The sequence below is a fragment of the Barbus barbus genome (assembly GCF_936440315.1).
Source record: "Barbus barbus genome assembly, chromosome: 10".
Lineage (NCBI taxonomy): Eukaryota > Metazoa > Chordata > Actinopteri > Cypriniformes > Cyprinidae > Barbus > Barbus barbus.
Window position 1 is genome coordinate 17589816 of NC_136738.1, and position 16376 is coordinate 17606191.

At 38.9% G+C, this 16376-nt stretch overlaps 1 protein-coding gene across 2 annotated transcripts in view; it reads right to left on the bottom strand.

Moving 5' to 3' along the window:
- Window positions 1-227: 227 nt before the first annotated feature.
- Window positions 228-16376, bottom strand: part of LOC306876009 (zinc transporter ZIP10-like) — a 29078-nt gene continuing 12929 nt past the window's right edge. Inside the window, exons 1-10 of one of the 2 annotated variants that reach the window (XM_079426897.1) lie at window positions 16005-16114; window positions 7385-8512; window positions 6608-6779; window positions 6193-6368; window positions 5928-6098; window positions 5569-5689; window positions 4942-5253; window positions 4769-4849; window positions 3639-3829; window positions 228-2643 (exon numbers count right to left, since the gene is read on the bottom strand). In XM_079426897.1, the coding sequence (XP_079283023.1) occupies window positions 2491-2643; window positions 3639-3829; window positions 4769-4849; window positions 4942-5253; window positions 5569-5689; window positions 5928-6098; window positions 6193-6368; window positions 6608-6779; window positions 7385-8491 (2484 nt within the window). In that variant the 5' untranslated portion in view covers window positions 8492-8512; window positions 16005-16114 and the 3' untranslated portion in view covers window positions 228-2490. Of the gene's footprint in view, window positions 2644-3638; window positions 3830-4768; window positions 4850-4941; window positions 5254-5568; window positions 5690-5927; window positions 6099-6192; window positions 6369-6607; window positions 6780-7384; window positions 8513-16004; window positions 16115-16376 lie in introns of those variants that run through there. The other variant, XM_079426896.1, reaches the window with a different exon arrangement.

Sequence of the window (16376 nt, forward strand, 5' to 3'; positions counted from 1 at the left end):
AACTAAATATTTTAGATTTAGAAATACCATCAAATACCATCTGTCTAGAGAAAAAATATATACTTTTTAATAAACATTAAGTCTTCCTATCTTCTAAAATTAAAAAATATATATTAATAGAAATAAAAATATAATAGCTTTTTTAATAGAAAAGTTATACATTTTAAATATATATTAAATATATAGTATTTTTCAGAGAGATTTTTAATAAGCTGAAACACTCAAAGTAGGCTTTGCAAACTTTATTTTCCACTTCTGACAAAGAAATGCACAGACAATCAGCAAGAATGGCAAATGTATTGAAAACGCTTTAACATCCAATCTGTGTAAACGGAGGATTTAAAAAGAAATGTCTTCCCAAACAACTGACAATACTCAAATGCAAGTAAATATCTGGATGGTCCTTTTTTGGATTACACTGTAAAGCATGAAGAAATTTTTTGTGCGTCATTTTTATTTATCATCAAGTTTATTTCTTTGCAGCACTTAACTGAGGCGTTTCATTTTAGCTCTAGAGCTTGATTTCGGTTGTCCAACAAAATGGACAACTTCATTTCACAGACATACACAGGATTTAGACCTAATCTCTGACGACTGATTACATGACCCCAAAAACTCATTGGCTATACATTCAAGCTGTGAAAATTCAGTTCTTCAGGGAAAGAGGGAATCAACTGTAAGTGTTCTCATCTCTCCATTTCATGACAGAAATGAAATCTAGACACTTTAACTTGTCTCATGCATGTTTCCATCCAATCAAGTATATTTGATGAATGCAATTAATAACGATACACACCCACGAGATCAAATAAATGCATGTCACATGGTGACAGGATAAGCATGAATCACATAACATGCCCCAACTCATGACGGTAGAGGATTCAAGCAGCGACACAGCCAGTGGAATGTGTAGAGGCGATTGCGGGCACAGGCAGCGCTTGTGCGCAATTTTAGAAACAGCCCATATTTGGCACAATCAAAATGTTGCACTTATTAACAAGAATCACGTCAATGGGGGACAGATGAACAGATGATCTATAGCTTTGATTGTAGTACAATCATACAATTGCACATAAGGCCAATAATTGAAATGTGTGCATTAATTTTAATAACAGGAGGGTGTCAACAAATGAGAGCGTTTAAGATTGTCAAAAAAAGAACATTTCATAATGGCTAACTCAATTTTTAGGTTTAAAAAGGAATGGTTTTTAGATGGTCAGTGTATAAAAGGTGCTGATGTCTCAAAATAACATTCTAAATTTTGCCCAAATTATCCAGTAATACCAAACATGTCATAAAATTAAAAAGTAACAAAAAGGTATTTCAAAATGCGAACTTGTTCAGCAAAAAACAAGTCTTCAGTAGCAAATCTCCTTTGGGGAAGATAATTATTTCTTGAACTTCAACTGTAACAAGACCATTATTTACAACAACTCCACTTGGATATGAAAATCAACTCAAAAAGTAGTCTAGATCATGATAATCATGATTTGATCAGTGAACAAACAGACTTCCCAAAGAAAATTGATGTATTCCTTGATGGACAGATATGCGTAGACAGTTGTTCTTCATTTAAAATCACAGTGGTTTAGCATTAGCTTTAATACTGGACTTGTTCAGTCACTATTCAGCTGACCGCATGAATGTGATCGGTCTTTTGGCTGCATCGTGTCAGAGGTTATTCAAAACACAGTTGCATACCTATTTCTTCAATACTCAGAGTTGGCCAAATCACTAGTACAATCTTAGAACATAATAATAAAAAAAAGACAAGCGAATGAAATTCTCTGTGGACGCTCCCATCACTATGAATGGTAAATAGTGTAAGAAACAAACAAGTAGCCAATGTTGACAGCAAAGCACAAACCAAGTAAGTGTGTTGTTTTTCAGGATCCTGGCAAACAATACTGACCAGTACTTCTCAATAAAAAAGAAAACTGTAGAGTTGATGCCAGTTGGACCATATTAGCCCAGTTCTGTGCCTGACACTGAGATGGTGTGACACACTAGACATACACAGCACAACACACCAGTTACGAATGAATGGACTATGAGATACAACACAGATGAATGAAAGAGCTAAACATGACACTGAATGAGTGACTGATGAATAGCTGCTTCTCTCTAGGACACAGTCCTACAAAAATATACTACAATATTAAAGGGATAACCCAAATACTGGGGAGTGCTTCTCATGTGCTGTGAATATGTCTGATTGGACACACATACTCAAAAAAATGACAAGAGAGAATGGTCTAGAAGCTACAACTACAGAAGACGACAAGCAACCGTTTTGAGTGGCCTCGAGAGGAAGAGATGAGAGATGATGAAATGTAAACATGTTTGTTTCCACGTCCACTGTAAGCTACTGATGCTGTCTTTTGAGACATGCCTGCAAGACTGTACCATCACAAAACAAAGCCACTTTAAGGCAAAGCACGTGTGTGAATGTAGCTGATGAATGACACCACCCCTGACCTCAGGCTCTGGCTAGAAGCCAAAGTCAAGCACTATGTGATCCTCGAAGATGGCGATCAGCAACATGATGCCGAACCCTGTGAGCATGCCCAAGTTCTGCAGGACAAAGTGACCCATCTCACAGCGCTTGTGCTCCTCACTGTCACCATGAAGCATCTCGGGCAACTGAAGAACAAGAAGAGGAATTTCATATTGTTAAACAGAAAAAAATAACATTCTAAAAACTCTAAGCAAACACAAAAATCAAGGTTTGCTGCATATACAAATTATAGAGAAACAAATCAAGAGAAAGGGCTGCAAAATCAAAATGACAAGATCTAACAATTAACTATTTATGAACGGTGTCGATTGTAGCATACACTTTACGGATTTGTTTCAATTTTTCACACCTGTTCGCAGCGGCACAAAATAATATTGCAAAAACCTTTGTGCAACTTCTGGAATCATATTTGGATGTCGCACCGCTTGTTCGCAATTCAGAAGTAATTAAAGTATGTAGGTGTAATACCCAATATATACTGCATGCTGCAGTTTTGGGACAAAAATAAAATGTGTTGGAAATGTGTTCACAGAAGTGCAGAACTCAGTGAACTTGTGCTGAATTGCATGGACCAACATTGTGAACATGCAGTGACTGACAGTTTCGGTGATTATAACGGAAGTGCTCTAATATTGTCAATAATACGGTGTATAATTTATTTGAAACTTGAATAATTGTGCTTTTTATGTGGTTTAGAGGCCCAATGTTTAAAACAGCAGTAAATAAATTCACAAACAGTTGTCAGCTTATTTTCAAAGTGTGAGAGGTCAGTCACACAAATGTTTGCATTGCTAAACTCAAGATGTGGGCTGTAGAATAATAATTGAAAAAAAAGGCAAGGTCTAGAGATGCTTTTTTTCATTAAAAAAAAAACAAGTTCAACTTCTTTTAACAAACAATGACATGCATGAGACACTACAAAATACATGAGACGTGAGTATAATGCTCAAACATCCATCTAGACCATGTTAACATAGCAAAACAATGGACAAGCAGTGCAGTGGAATGCAACAAGAGCCCTAAGATGGCATGTAATAAATCATTTCAAGCAATCAGTAATTAGAACACATTTATGCAGCCCAAATGGCAAGCAAATAAATCCGCATTTTGGTTCTCTTACCATATCCACTAACGCCACATAGAGAAACATGCCAGCAGTAACGGCAAAGATCCAGCTGGTGACGTTGTGCATGTACTGTCCCACAGCCATGCCGATCACCATGCCAGCATAAGCCATCAGAGCAGAGAGGACATTGTACACAATAGCTTGCTTCACTGACATCCCAGCCTTCAATAATACAGCAAAGTCACCTGGAGGCAAACACAAATGTGCACTATTAATGTACAATAAACAACAATACAGCAGTGTGGGTATAGTTAGTTTAGCCCATGCTAAACCTGACAATAAGTTTCAGCAGTTCTGTGCTGCTGCTCCTTTGTTCCTAATTACTGAATATATATGTGAGGTTCCTTCACGACCATTGGTTCTCTATAAACTGCACTCTGGACCTTTACTCTGTGTCACCTGGCCCAATTAAATCAGTCGTGAAAGGCAATTAACGGCACTGTGGGGTAGTAAAAAACACTTTATTATAGCTGTCTTTCTCCAGCCAAAACATGGGGAGATAGATTTTCAGACAAAATAAAAAGAGCTGCTCCATCAAACGTTATTAGTGTCAAGTCCCATCAGCTCCACTGGATGGTAGACAGTAAAGGTAAACAACATCAAATGCAAAAAAAAAGAAATTGTTACATCAAAGGCATACTCTGTTTATGTTACTGCTTCTGCGGTATTGTAATGTCTGGTTCTTTTGTTTAAACAAAAAGGAGAATTTAAAAACTAGAGGCCCTCTAGACAGCAAACTCAAAACTTGATAAAAGCTTTACTGTGTTTTAAAAGTTGTATGTGCCGCTGTGTTGTATTAGCTCACTGTTTGTTTTATTCATTTAAACATGAAAAGGAGAGCATAGACAAATAGCTGGATCTCTTCGCCCTGATGTTCCAGAGTTGATATAAATCGATAATGGATAAAAGAGACCTCACTGGCGATAAAACCTGCAGACTCAAAACAGGACCACCACATCACCCTAAAGCGAAGTCTGACTTGATGTGAACACTAATACAGTTTTAATTCTTGGTGTGGACAGGCTTTTACTTTTACTACACACGTATCTGTCAAACGTAAGAAAATGGATCTGCTATTTCAACATTTTGTCTCTCGACATACTACAACTGGTTAAGCCACTTACCTAGTTCATGGGGCAGTTCGTGACAGAAAACAGCCACTGAAGTACTAATGCCACCTGTTATATTAGCACTGAAAGCAGCACCTGTAGGTGACACAAACAGTTCCTCAGATACAGAAACCCTTTTAATTCAAGACAAACAAATCTGCTAATGTTTTCAATGTACAGAAACTCACCTATAGCAAGTCCATCACTAAAGTTATGCATGCCATCTCCCATGATCACCATCCATGCTATGCTGGCGATCCCCGCATCTTTCATTTCCTGGTCAGAGTGACAGTGCCCATGGTGGGAGTGACCATGTCCGTTCCCGTGTCCATGCTTTTTTGATTTTGCCTTTGGCCTACTGTCCTCTTCTGTTTTTACTGGCTCCTTGTAGGGGTGATCTGAATCAGAGATGGAGAGTGGCATTTTGCTGGGTGAATCCAAAGGCTGCAACTCCGTCATTTGAGTGTCATTGTGTCCGGCTTCACACATTGTACCTTCTCCTGCATGAAAAAAGACAATGGAAGGAGTTACTCCAGTGTCATAGTACACTGGTAAAATTGCTTAGACTCGAAACTGACTCAACCCCATTGGTTTCGGTCTTGTCTGACTCATCCATCCCAAGGACTCAGACTCAAATGATCTGATCTTGACTACAACACTGAGTTACGCCTGAAGTTTGTTCTTATAATATCCTTACAAAAGTTCAGTATATTGGAAGAGACTTGAAGGCATCTCCAGGATATCAACACTCACAACTTTACTTAAAAGCCAAATAAAGAGTGCCGGGATTTGATGACGAAATGATGAAGACCCACCCTCTGTTAGGGGCTTCAGATGGAGCCACTCTGCATCTGAACGCCTGTTGAGTTTGTGGTCTGACAACTTCCTCCCAATCTTTGCTTGCTCCCCTTTCTTCTTCCTCTGGCAGAGGCTTCCCTGTGGAAGCAAGCACCTTATAAGCACTAGTTTCTGAGAATACAATCCAAGGTTGTTTTGCTGTGCACTAAAAGCCCTACTATCTGCAGCAATTATGGATTATGTTTTAGTCTTCCATAGCTCTCAGCTCTGTCAGTCCTGAACAAGCATGTGTAAGAGTAAAAAGCAGCTTACTTGCCACTTTTGCAAGATTTCTAACACCTCATTCCTGTGTTTAAAGCATTGTGGTGCCTCTCACCCTTTGGTCCCTGTAGTGTTTGAACATGCCAATGCAATGTTCAATGATGAAGAGGAGGTAGATTCCTGCTAGTGCAGTCAGTCCTTTCCAAACTCCATCAAACTTAGTGAGAAAGTTTGTGGGTTCTTCCTCTGCGTGTCCTCCATGGCTGTGATCATGGCCACTTTGAGACTGTAAGGTATAAGAAAGGTTTGATTACTTGGGCTTTGTAGTTTGGACCTTTGCAATGGTTAAATCTTTGTTTGCCCCTAAAGAGTGAACTCACATGAGGGAGTAGATGCATTAAGGCGTCACCACTGAGGGTTCCCACGGCCAACGCCACCAGGAAGGTCAAGAGAAACTTGAAGCAGGACTGGTTGAGGATGGGCACCAGAACAACACCCAGCAGAGACAGCAGACTGATGATGGTGATCGACACAAATCCCCACATCCAGATCCACACTGCAGAAACACAATCAATGGATTAGACCGGGATTCTTGTCACTGAACTCAAAGAGTTTCAACTAAGGTAACTCTAGCACCATTGAACTGTTGTAATATAGTTTAGCAATGATTCTCAACCATTTACTATGTCTGTTTACCCTCTTTATCAGCTAGCAAACTACACAGACAATGAGAATTGTAGATGAGTGCATATACTTTGTAAAAACACAATTATACTAATGCAGGACCACTTGTACCTGAAGATGTCTCATCTTGTACTTCAGCCTCAACGTGGTGATAATGAAGGATGCAGACGCGTCTATCTATCTGATAGAGCAGAGCTGGACATAAATAGGTGAACTGCACTGGAGATATGAGAGAATCTGAGCTCAGTCCATAATGGTGTAGCAGCTCCGTTAAATTCAGACACTGAGGGAGAGAGACAGAGTTTTACAGATGAGTTCAACACATACAAGAAATATAAAATCACATATAAAATATAGATCTTATATTAGTACCAAGAATGTGTCAATTCCAGTAGTTAATGGCCGTCTGAAAGTCTAATCAGCATGGTGGCTAGTTTAGGGTCAACTCCTAATTATGCTAATTAACCAAATAACCTTTAATTCCTAGTGATGGATGAAGTACACAAATCAAGTATTTGAGTAAATGTACAGATGCCTTAATTAAATATTAAACATTTAAGTACTCTTTTTTTGCTTTTTTATTTTGAGAGGACAGTGGAGAGATGACAGGAAAATACTGGGTTGGAGAGAGGGGAGCGGGATCAGCAAAGAACCTCGAGGTGGGAATCAAATTTGGGTCACTGTAAGCAGTTGCGCTATATGTCGACACACTAACCACAAGGCTATCGGCACCAACATAAGTACTCATTTTCAATTTTACTTGAGTGAAAGTAAAAAAGTATTTGATTTTTAATGTACTTATGTATTAAAAGAATTTAAACTCTTGAGGCACATCTGAAGGGCAATGCCATTCATAAACAACCAGATAGGACAGACACTAAAATGTACCTCCTCATGTTGGTGAATAACACCATGTGCATGTGATTTCACATACAGATCTTCTCCTGGAACCTCTCTCCTGCCCCTCTGAGGCTGAAGAGGGCTGTGATCCTGGCTGCTATGGTCATGGTCATCTCTTCTTGTCTCTAGCTCGCCAGTCTGAGTAACACTGATGCTGGTCTTGTTGCGGCCTCTATGAGCTCTGGCTTTAGGTGGTCTGCTGTTTCTTCTGGGTTGTGTGGTGGGTAGCTCAGTTGAGGCAGAAGGCTGTCTTCTGGTTGTGAGATGAAGGGTTTCTGTGTTGTGCTCCATGCTATCAGGACCATGGAGATGAGGGTGGGGATGCTTGTGGTGATGATGGTGGCTTTGGTCACTGAGATCATTATTTTCTTGTGCATGTTCACTACTCTTTTGCTCAAGTTGGCCATGGTCATCTTGAGTATGAGGACTGTCCGTAACATGCATGTGGATATGTTTGTGATCAGTGTCTTTCTCATGTTCATGTTCATGGTCATGGTGATCATGTTCATGGTTATGGTCATGATTATGATCATATCCCTTAGATCCACTGTGAGTGGTGCTCTCGGCTCCAGCGCCAAGTGTTTTGCTGCACGGTAGCTCCTCGGCAGGGCCATGTTGTTCATTCTCATGGTGGGAATGTTGATGGGGCTTCTGATGAAGATGCGGATGGCTGGCTGAATGCGAGTGCCGACCTTCCTGAACCTCAAGAATATCTAAGTGTGCCACATGATCGTGGCCCAGATCTTCATGCTCCAGCCCAACCACGCGCACTTCACCCAGCCCTAAACTCAACAGCAGACTCTGGAAGCCTTTAAAATCCAGACGATCCTTGTGACCGTACCGACAGAACAACTGCTGGATGTAGTAACGTTGCTCGTTCTCTGCAGGTTCGCCATGGCCGCTGTGTACAAACTGGTCTGATAAACCATCGCAGGACAATTCTGAAATCTGCAGGTCACTGTGGACGTGGTCGTGGTCACCGTGGTTGTGCTCATGGTGATGGTGGGACCCTCCTTCATGGCAGTGGCTGCACTGATGGTACAGCAGGGTCAGCACGCAGAGAAAGCAGAATCTGGTATGTGTGTGAACTCTCATTATCTCCTCGCTTTGAAACCTCTGTGAAGAAACAGAAATCCAACTCAATACACCAGAAATACATCTAAATGGTTGGTCACACTTTATTTTAAGGTCCAATTCTCGCTATTAACAAACCATTAACTACGGCTTTTGCCTCAAACTACTAATTTGCTGCTTATTAATAGTAAGGTAGGCCTAGTTGTTAAGTTTAGGTATGGGGTTGGATTAGGGATGTTGAATATGGTCATGCAGAATATGTGCTCTATAAGTAAGCAATAAGGTATGAGACGCCATGCTATATCGTGAATAAATCATGGCTGAAGGGCGTTGTTAGGCATGACGCGAAGCGTCCCAAATTGTTCTACAAATATCAATAACGCTCAATGATGAACATCACATTAACCGACAGGAAAACTGGTCTCATCATAATGTTACAACGGCAGTATGAACTACTGGTGACAGTTATGGAGTTTTACAGTAATCATCTAACCTATCTAGTTCATTTTATTGTTGGGGTTTGATTTTTATACTCAAATGTTAGTAGAAAGAAAAAAAAACATTTCAGTCATGCTCCTCTTTGGTAAGTCCTCTGCAGGCATCTTGAGTAAAACAGTTTCATATTTAAAGTAGCATGTACAAAAGACCCAAACCGAAACCTGTTTTACAGAATACAGATGTTTGTTGCACATAGCCAACATTAATCACTTACTTGATTATTTAAAAAAAAAAAATTCTTGAGAGCCATGTTATTATAGGAAAAAAATCTAGATCTATCCCTTTTCCAGGGGGCTGATAGATTCCCAGCTGGAAAAGTATTGAAGAGCCTTGAATGGTCCCCCTACAGCAACTACTGTGAGCCTGGAGGGGAAAGTGTAATCAATCTGCTACCAAACAAAACAGAGATCTCAGCATGAGAAAGAGTATTTTCTGCATACAAGAGCCACAAAATGTTTGTGAAATGGATCTGGGTGTGAGTGTTTCCAAAAGTTTAATTCCAAAAGCACTGCCATTTTTTAATGTAGCTTGTACTGCATACTATATTCTGCTAATTGGTTATAGCAGATTAAGCCTATATTACTTTTTCTAGAAATCTGCTATATTAGAAACAATATGCAAACATAACAACATACTTCAGATTTTGCAGCAGTCTTTCACGAGTTTATCATGTTTATCTACTGCGAATTGTGTTTACAGGAAAAAATGTATACCTACACTAAGAACAAAAAACATTTTTATGCCGCAGAGTGTAAAACATGAGGAATACACTGCAGTCAGATAATCATTTATGAAACATAACTTCCCTATTGGAAGGAATCACATGTCCGCCAAACAACAGTCAATGCAAAATTGAAAGTACGTAAAGATCAGAGCACTCGTGGAATACACTTAGGTTCCGAGAATAAAAAGAAAATAAAAAAAAAATCCCCCAACTGCATGTGAACAAGTGTAAATCGACCACAACTAGGAGGGAAACTAAAACCTTTAGACAAAAAATTAGCCATGCATATAATACAAAAGATTCAAATTTATTGAATGGTTCTTTAAAGTCAAAACCTGCTGTAAGCAGTACTTACGACAGCCTGTGCTCCAGTCTGTTAAAGTGTGTGAACTTGAAGCATGAAGTTGGTTAAAACATAGTATAATTATGATCCTTCCTCTCCACAGCACAGTGTTTATAAACATGAGAGTGGAGTGACCTCTGAACCCTTCAGGAGATAGGATGGGGCAGGAGTGCTGATAATCCTGCCTCATTGTGCTGGCTCAATATGCTCTTTGTTCGTTATATGACATCCCAAAAATGAGTGAACATTTTGTAAAACAACAAACAAAAAAAAATCCAAAAACCAGCATAGTCATGTGCTGCAGAGATATCATAAGACAAATACTAGAGGACTAGAACTACTTCTGCTCGAAAACACTTGTGATCAAGTAAATAAAAGGGGCTCTTCAATTGAACTTTTTTAATTCACACCTAAAACACCACTCCACTGTTCACAAATTAATTTTCATTTAAAATATGCCAATTACATTCTGTAGCGTCCTCATACATCATAACAGGGAGTGTTAAGGAAAATTTCTGTTATCTGCTCATGTCATAAATGGAAGGAAATGTCATGAAACTAAATTTCCAGTTTATTTTAAGTAAGAGTTAAACCTAACCCTTATATGATGTCTTTAAAATGTACTGGCAAATCTGCATGTTTAGTGTTGAACCACCAATCCTTGCAGAAATTTTTGTGCAATTCAGAACAAATGCATGCTGTATCATAACAGATGATATTCTAGACCAGGGGTTTTCAGGACCTCCTGCCCTGCATATTTCTCCCTCATCAAACACACCCGATTCCACTCATTAGCTCATTAGTAGAGACTGCAAGAACTAAATTGGATGTGTCTGATTAGGGAGACATACAAAATGTGCAGGGCAGGGGGTCCTCCAGGACAGGTTTGAAAACCACTACTCTAGACATCTGTTCTTGTCTGCAGAGCCATTGTCTGAACAGAGTCATGCTTTCTGAATACTGTGTTGTGTTTGGTGGTAATGGGAAGGATAAACTGAAAGCTCATTTTTCCATAAGTTCCCGTTCCACTTAGCTATGAATGAGAAGTGCAGTGTGCCATTTAGTGAGGCATGTTTATATAGTGTTCTCACAAAGTGTGCCGCACGAGTCCTGAAAAGTGAAGCCAAAGCATCTCAATCGCCCTCCAAGTGGCCGGCTACAGTATAGGTCATAAACTCCGCCCTCTCCAAGTAATCTAATGGGACATGAGACAAACTAAATCGAATTACACTTCAAATAAATTTTTCCATCATTTGAGGTCGTTTTTATCATGCTGATGTAGGTTCTAGTGTTCGTTTTTCTAAAAGGTTTGCCTTTAGGCAGTTATTTGACTATAAAAACAGGGCGTGGTGTCATGATTGTGATCTTGCGATTGGGTCTGCAGGAGTTTGGGCGGGACTTTGATATCGTGACTCCACCTCATGACACTATTGTGCAGACTCGGGCTCCAAACGAATCTCTACTGCGCAGACTCTGGCTCCAAATTATGTTATTTACAGCGGCTATACTGAGATGCTTTGGCTTCACTTTTCTATAGTGGAAGGAAGTGGAGATGTGTCTAAAAGCCATTCAAAGAGGCTACCAAAGAATATTTACTTATATTTATTTTAGTGCTGTCAAACGATTAATCGTGAAATAAAAGTTGTTTACATAATAAATATACACAGCATACATATATAATGTAAAAATACACACACATGCATGTATATATTTCAAAATTATGTTGTTTCTATATTAAATATATTTATTTATAATATAAACTATATGAATATAAATATAGACATGTAAATATATTCAAAATATATACTGTGTGTGTGTTTGTGTATTTATATATACATAAATATACATAGAACACCAATATTATGCAAACAAAAACTTATTTTGTATGCGATTAATCATTTGACAGCACTAATTTATTTATTTATTTATCTAGCATCTCTAATATCCCTGTATGTTATTACACTGTGATCCACCCTTTGGCTTTAAAAGTCTAAGCAGAAAACAAAACCAATTAAAGGGATAATGAAAATGAAAATTCTGTCATTAATTACTCACTCATGTTGTTCCAAACCGGTAAGACCTTCGTTCATCTTCAGAACACAAATTAAGATATTGATGAAATCCGAGAGCTCTCTGACCCTCCATAGACAGCAACGCAACTGAAATGTTCCCATGCCCAGAAGGGTAGTAAGGAATAAATTATGCTTACTTAAAGAGTATAAGAAATCTAATTAGTATGTAAAATGTGTTATTGTATTAATATATATTTCTTCATCTATGGTCATCTATTATTCACATTTTAATACAATATTATGTTAAAATATAAGATACAATATGCATACACAAGTGAATATCAATGAATGCTAGAAAAATGCTAGAAATTGTTTTAGCCATTTAAAAAAAAATAAACATCTAAAGACATCTTTTTCGCCACCATCTAACTAATTAATACTGGCAACCTAGCAACGTAGGGAGTGACACGCTAACAGCCAATCATGTAACAGTATCAGGTTTCGGCTGAGAGTGCACATCTGCAGCCAGACCCTATCCTCTTCATAAGCAGAAAATGAGTGCCGCAGCGAGCGAGGAAATTGTAAATAAAAGAGAAAGTCAGCTCGCCAGTATGGCAGTTTTTTTGGATATTATAAGTCTGACCGTAGTCAGACCAAATGTCATCTGCAAATTATGCAAGACCGTCGTCCCCGCCAAGACTGGTAATACCACAAACTTGATGTACCACCTTAAAAAAAATATCAATAATTATCGATATCGACCGATATGAAACACTGATATCGTGATACAGTTTTCAGCCATATCGCCCAGCCCTATTTGGAACTATTGGCTGCTCCATGACACGCTTTACTTCCGCATTCCTAAGTTCCTATGGAAGCCTATGGGAGCTTCTCAACGGCTCTGGTGCTGACGCGCCGTCATAGTGATAACAGCCAATCACATACTTTTCTGGTGCTGCATGAACAAGATTGCCTAGCGTCCGCTAGGGTATTTGCATAAGGCGATCTGATTGGCTGATGCCTGCGTTGGCGCTTGAAAAGTTGAAAAGTTTTCAACTTCTGCCGCGTGCAACACCAGTGAAGCGACGCGAGGGACCCACAATTCACTTCGGCAACGCATGATGTCACTCCAAAGTAAACGAGAGGCGTTGACGCCGACGCCTCGTGTGAATGTGAATATTTTTATTTATTATTGTTAATGTTCTCTTATGTTCAACAACTTAAAGCTTTAAAATTATTCACTTTAAGGGGTTTAAAATAAAGAAGAGAGACAATTTTTTGTTACTCCGGCACTTTATTATACTGAATGTCATGTGGGGTTTTTTTGTACTTGAGTGCAATACATTTTGGTTGAAAAAATGAGAATCGTGTAAGAGAATCGTGATCTCAGTTCCCATGGAGAAAAATTGTGATTCACATTTTAGCAAGAATCATGCAGCCCTAGTAGTAAGGACATTGTTAAAACTGTCCATGTGACATCAGTGATTTTTTTTTACATTTTTTTGATACATTTTTACAAATCTATGAGAATACTTTTTGTGCGCAAAGAAAATTAAAATAACAACAATTCATCAATAATTCTCATCCTGTCTGCTGCCATTATGGAGAGTATCACGATGCATGCATGTGGTGCTTCTGACGTAGAACGCGTCGTGTTACTTTCCATAATGGCGGAATACAGTAACACAGGGAGAAATATTGTTTGTGCACAAAAAGTATTCTTGTAGCTTTGTAAAAAATTACATTTGTGTTACAAAGGTTTAAAAAAATTACAAAGGTCTTACAGGTTTAGAACGACATGAGAGTGAGTAGGCCTAATTAATGACAAAATTTTGGGGTGAACTCTCCCTTTTAAATATGATATTATTATTATTATTATTAATATAATAATATCATTATTTCTGTATTTCCTAATAAACGTGATAAAGTGCAGACAAAGCAAACTTAAGTACAATTTGAAGAATGGTAAAGCCTGAGACACGCTGCACGATTTTCGGCTGTTCCGAAAGATTGGCATCGTGAAATATTTGTGCCATTTTCTGTGATCGTGGCTCTTTCGCCTCTTCCAGTTTTTTTCAGCACACATAAAAACTACAACTGCTAAAGAGTGATTTATCATGCTCTTTTTGTTTACCACTTGCGCATGAGGATGACGTTTTATTCTTCTATAGTAACGTGCGTCATATCGTATCGTATCGAGTCGAATAGGTGTCATCATCATACAGTCTACACATGTCGTAGCCAAGTTTATTAGATCCATGTTGCACAATGTGACATGCAATGATCATATAGGATTGTTAAAATCCTGCAGTGTGTCTCAGGCCTAACATATATATGATCTTAACTTTTAAACAGAAACAAAACAAAAAAACTGAATGAGCAGGAAAAAAAACACTGGGTGAACTCCAAATACGCAGACTGCTACATGCTAAATTATGTAACCAGCTTCAACAAAACGTAAAGAAATTAGAAACTGACAAGCTATAGTTTTCTACATTTATAATAGCAAGTTGTACCGAGTATCACCCTCCACAGAATCCATTCCTGGAATAAGCTGACAGGCTACCCCATGAACTGTTATTATACATTGACCTCAGCCTCTGAGCAACAGAGGAAGAGAGAGAGCCCTTAAGATGCCTCATATGACTCTCACAAGGCTTCTGCCTAGACTGAACATCTCTCACAAGTCACGCATGAGCCAACCTCCGGTACATTCTTGTTTACAATCTAGCTTACTGTAAGGCAGATGCTGGGCTAAACAAGGTTACAGTGGGACTCGTCTTGATCAAATAAAGCAGCTTTTACAACAGCAAACAACTTTGTGGCGATCTGGCTAATAATCCCCTCTGTTTCATGCCTGTGCCAAGTCATTTAGTTGTCAATGTGAATTTTAGTAGGCTGAAGAACAATTCTATGATCTCCGGCTTAGCCAAGCTATATGGGAGCATATATCTCTTCAAGCAATAACTCTAGATATAGGGTCTGTCCTTGATACATCTACGCATTCAATCAGTCATATTTCACATGCAACACAGAGAAAAAAGAAAAAAAAAGATTTGTATGTCAGGAGAAGCCTCAAGGCTTGAGGGATAAGCAGATGCCACACAGCAGATGGGAACTACACATGTTTGCCAGCACAAGGAATTCTGGGAAATGACAGGACTATATAACTCCACCAGGACCAATCTAAGTCCAGTGGATGTAGACTACCAAACAAAGACATCTAAAAAGGTCTTTCAAGAAGAATTTAGTCCAAATAAGATGGTCCAGCACTGGTTAAAGGGGCCTGAGTGTGTTTCTGGGTGGAGTCAAGAATCAAAGCCTTGAAAAGCATGACTTCTTGACTCCAAACACACACACACACACCTCTAAAATAAACAGACACTCCAGAAGGTCCATAACAGCATGTCATTCAGTTCATGTGAGGGACCTGCACCATAATGCACAGTAGCAACATAATTACGTTTGTTGAGACTAAATGTAAGATTATCTATTTATACTAAAAACTAACAAATGTTTTCACCCAAATCGCAAGAACTTAAACTGTAACCTGTCAATAAAACTGCCTATTTCAATCATAAACTGGTTAACACCTCATAAAAACATCCAGAACTGCTGTGATCACATGAAGAGAACAAATAACATCAGTTAAGTAACCTGGATTAACCTAGAAATATTTAGAGAGTGGGTTAGGCTAACTTTAACAGTGATACCAAGTCAAATACACACTAAACATTCAATCCAAAACACTGCAAGCAAAACAGGTAGCAACTTTCAAAACCACCAACTCTAAAACAAGTTAATCACCTTCAAGTGTTTCCTTCGCCTTGCTCAACTGCTCAATCTGATCTTCACACAAGTAGGATTGGCTTCTGACAGTCTATCCCGATTGAAGATCTGCCGTACAGATCAGTTTAGGATCTGCAGATCTGACTGCAGGTGCATCCGACAGCTTACCTCTTTCTGTCTCAGCAGGTGGTGGAGGAACAGGTCATACGCTGTCAACTCGGGCAGGGAACGCTCTTCTACAGCAATATGGAATGAGGTCTGATGTTTTGAACTCTTCAAGTGTGGTGATTTAGTGCAGAGGGGAGGGTGTACTGGACGTGTGTTTGTAAGTGTTGGTAGGTGGGTGTGTGTAGGAGTGGGTGGAGGGAGAGATTTGAGCTAATCAGGCCTGAAGTAGCCATCAAATAAAATAAAATAAAAATTACAGTAAACGGGGATCCTGACATGTCCATATGTTCAAGAAAAGGCATCACTTATGAGGTCTTTCTGGTTACGTTAACCAAACATTCCAACAAAGAATCAACCATTAAACTGCTTCTT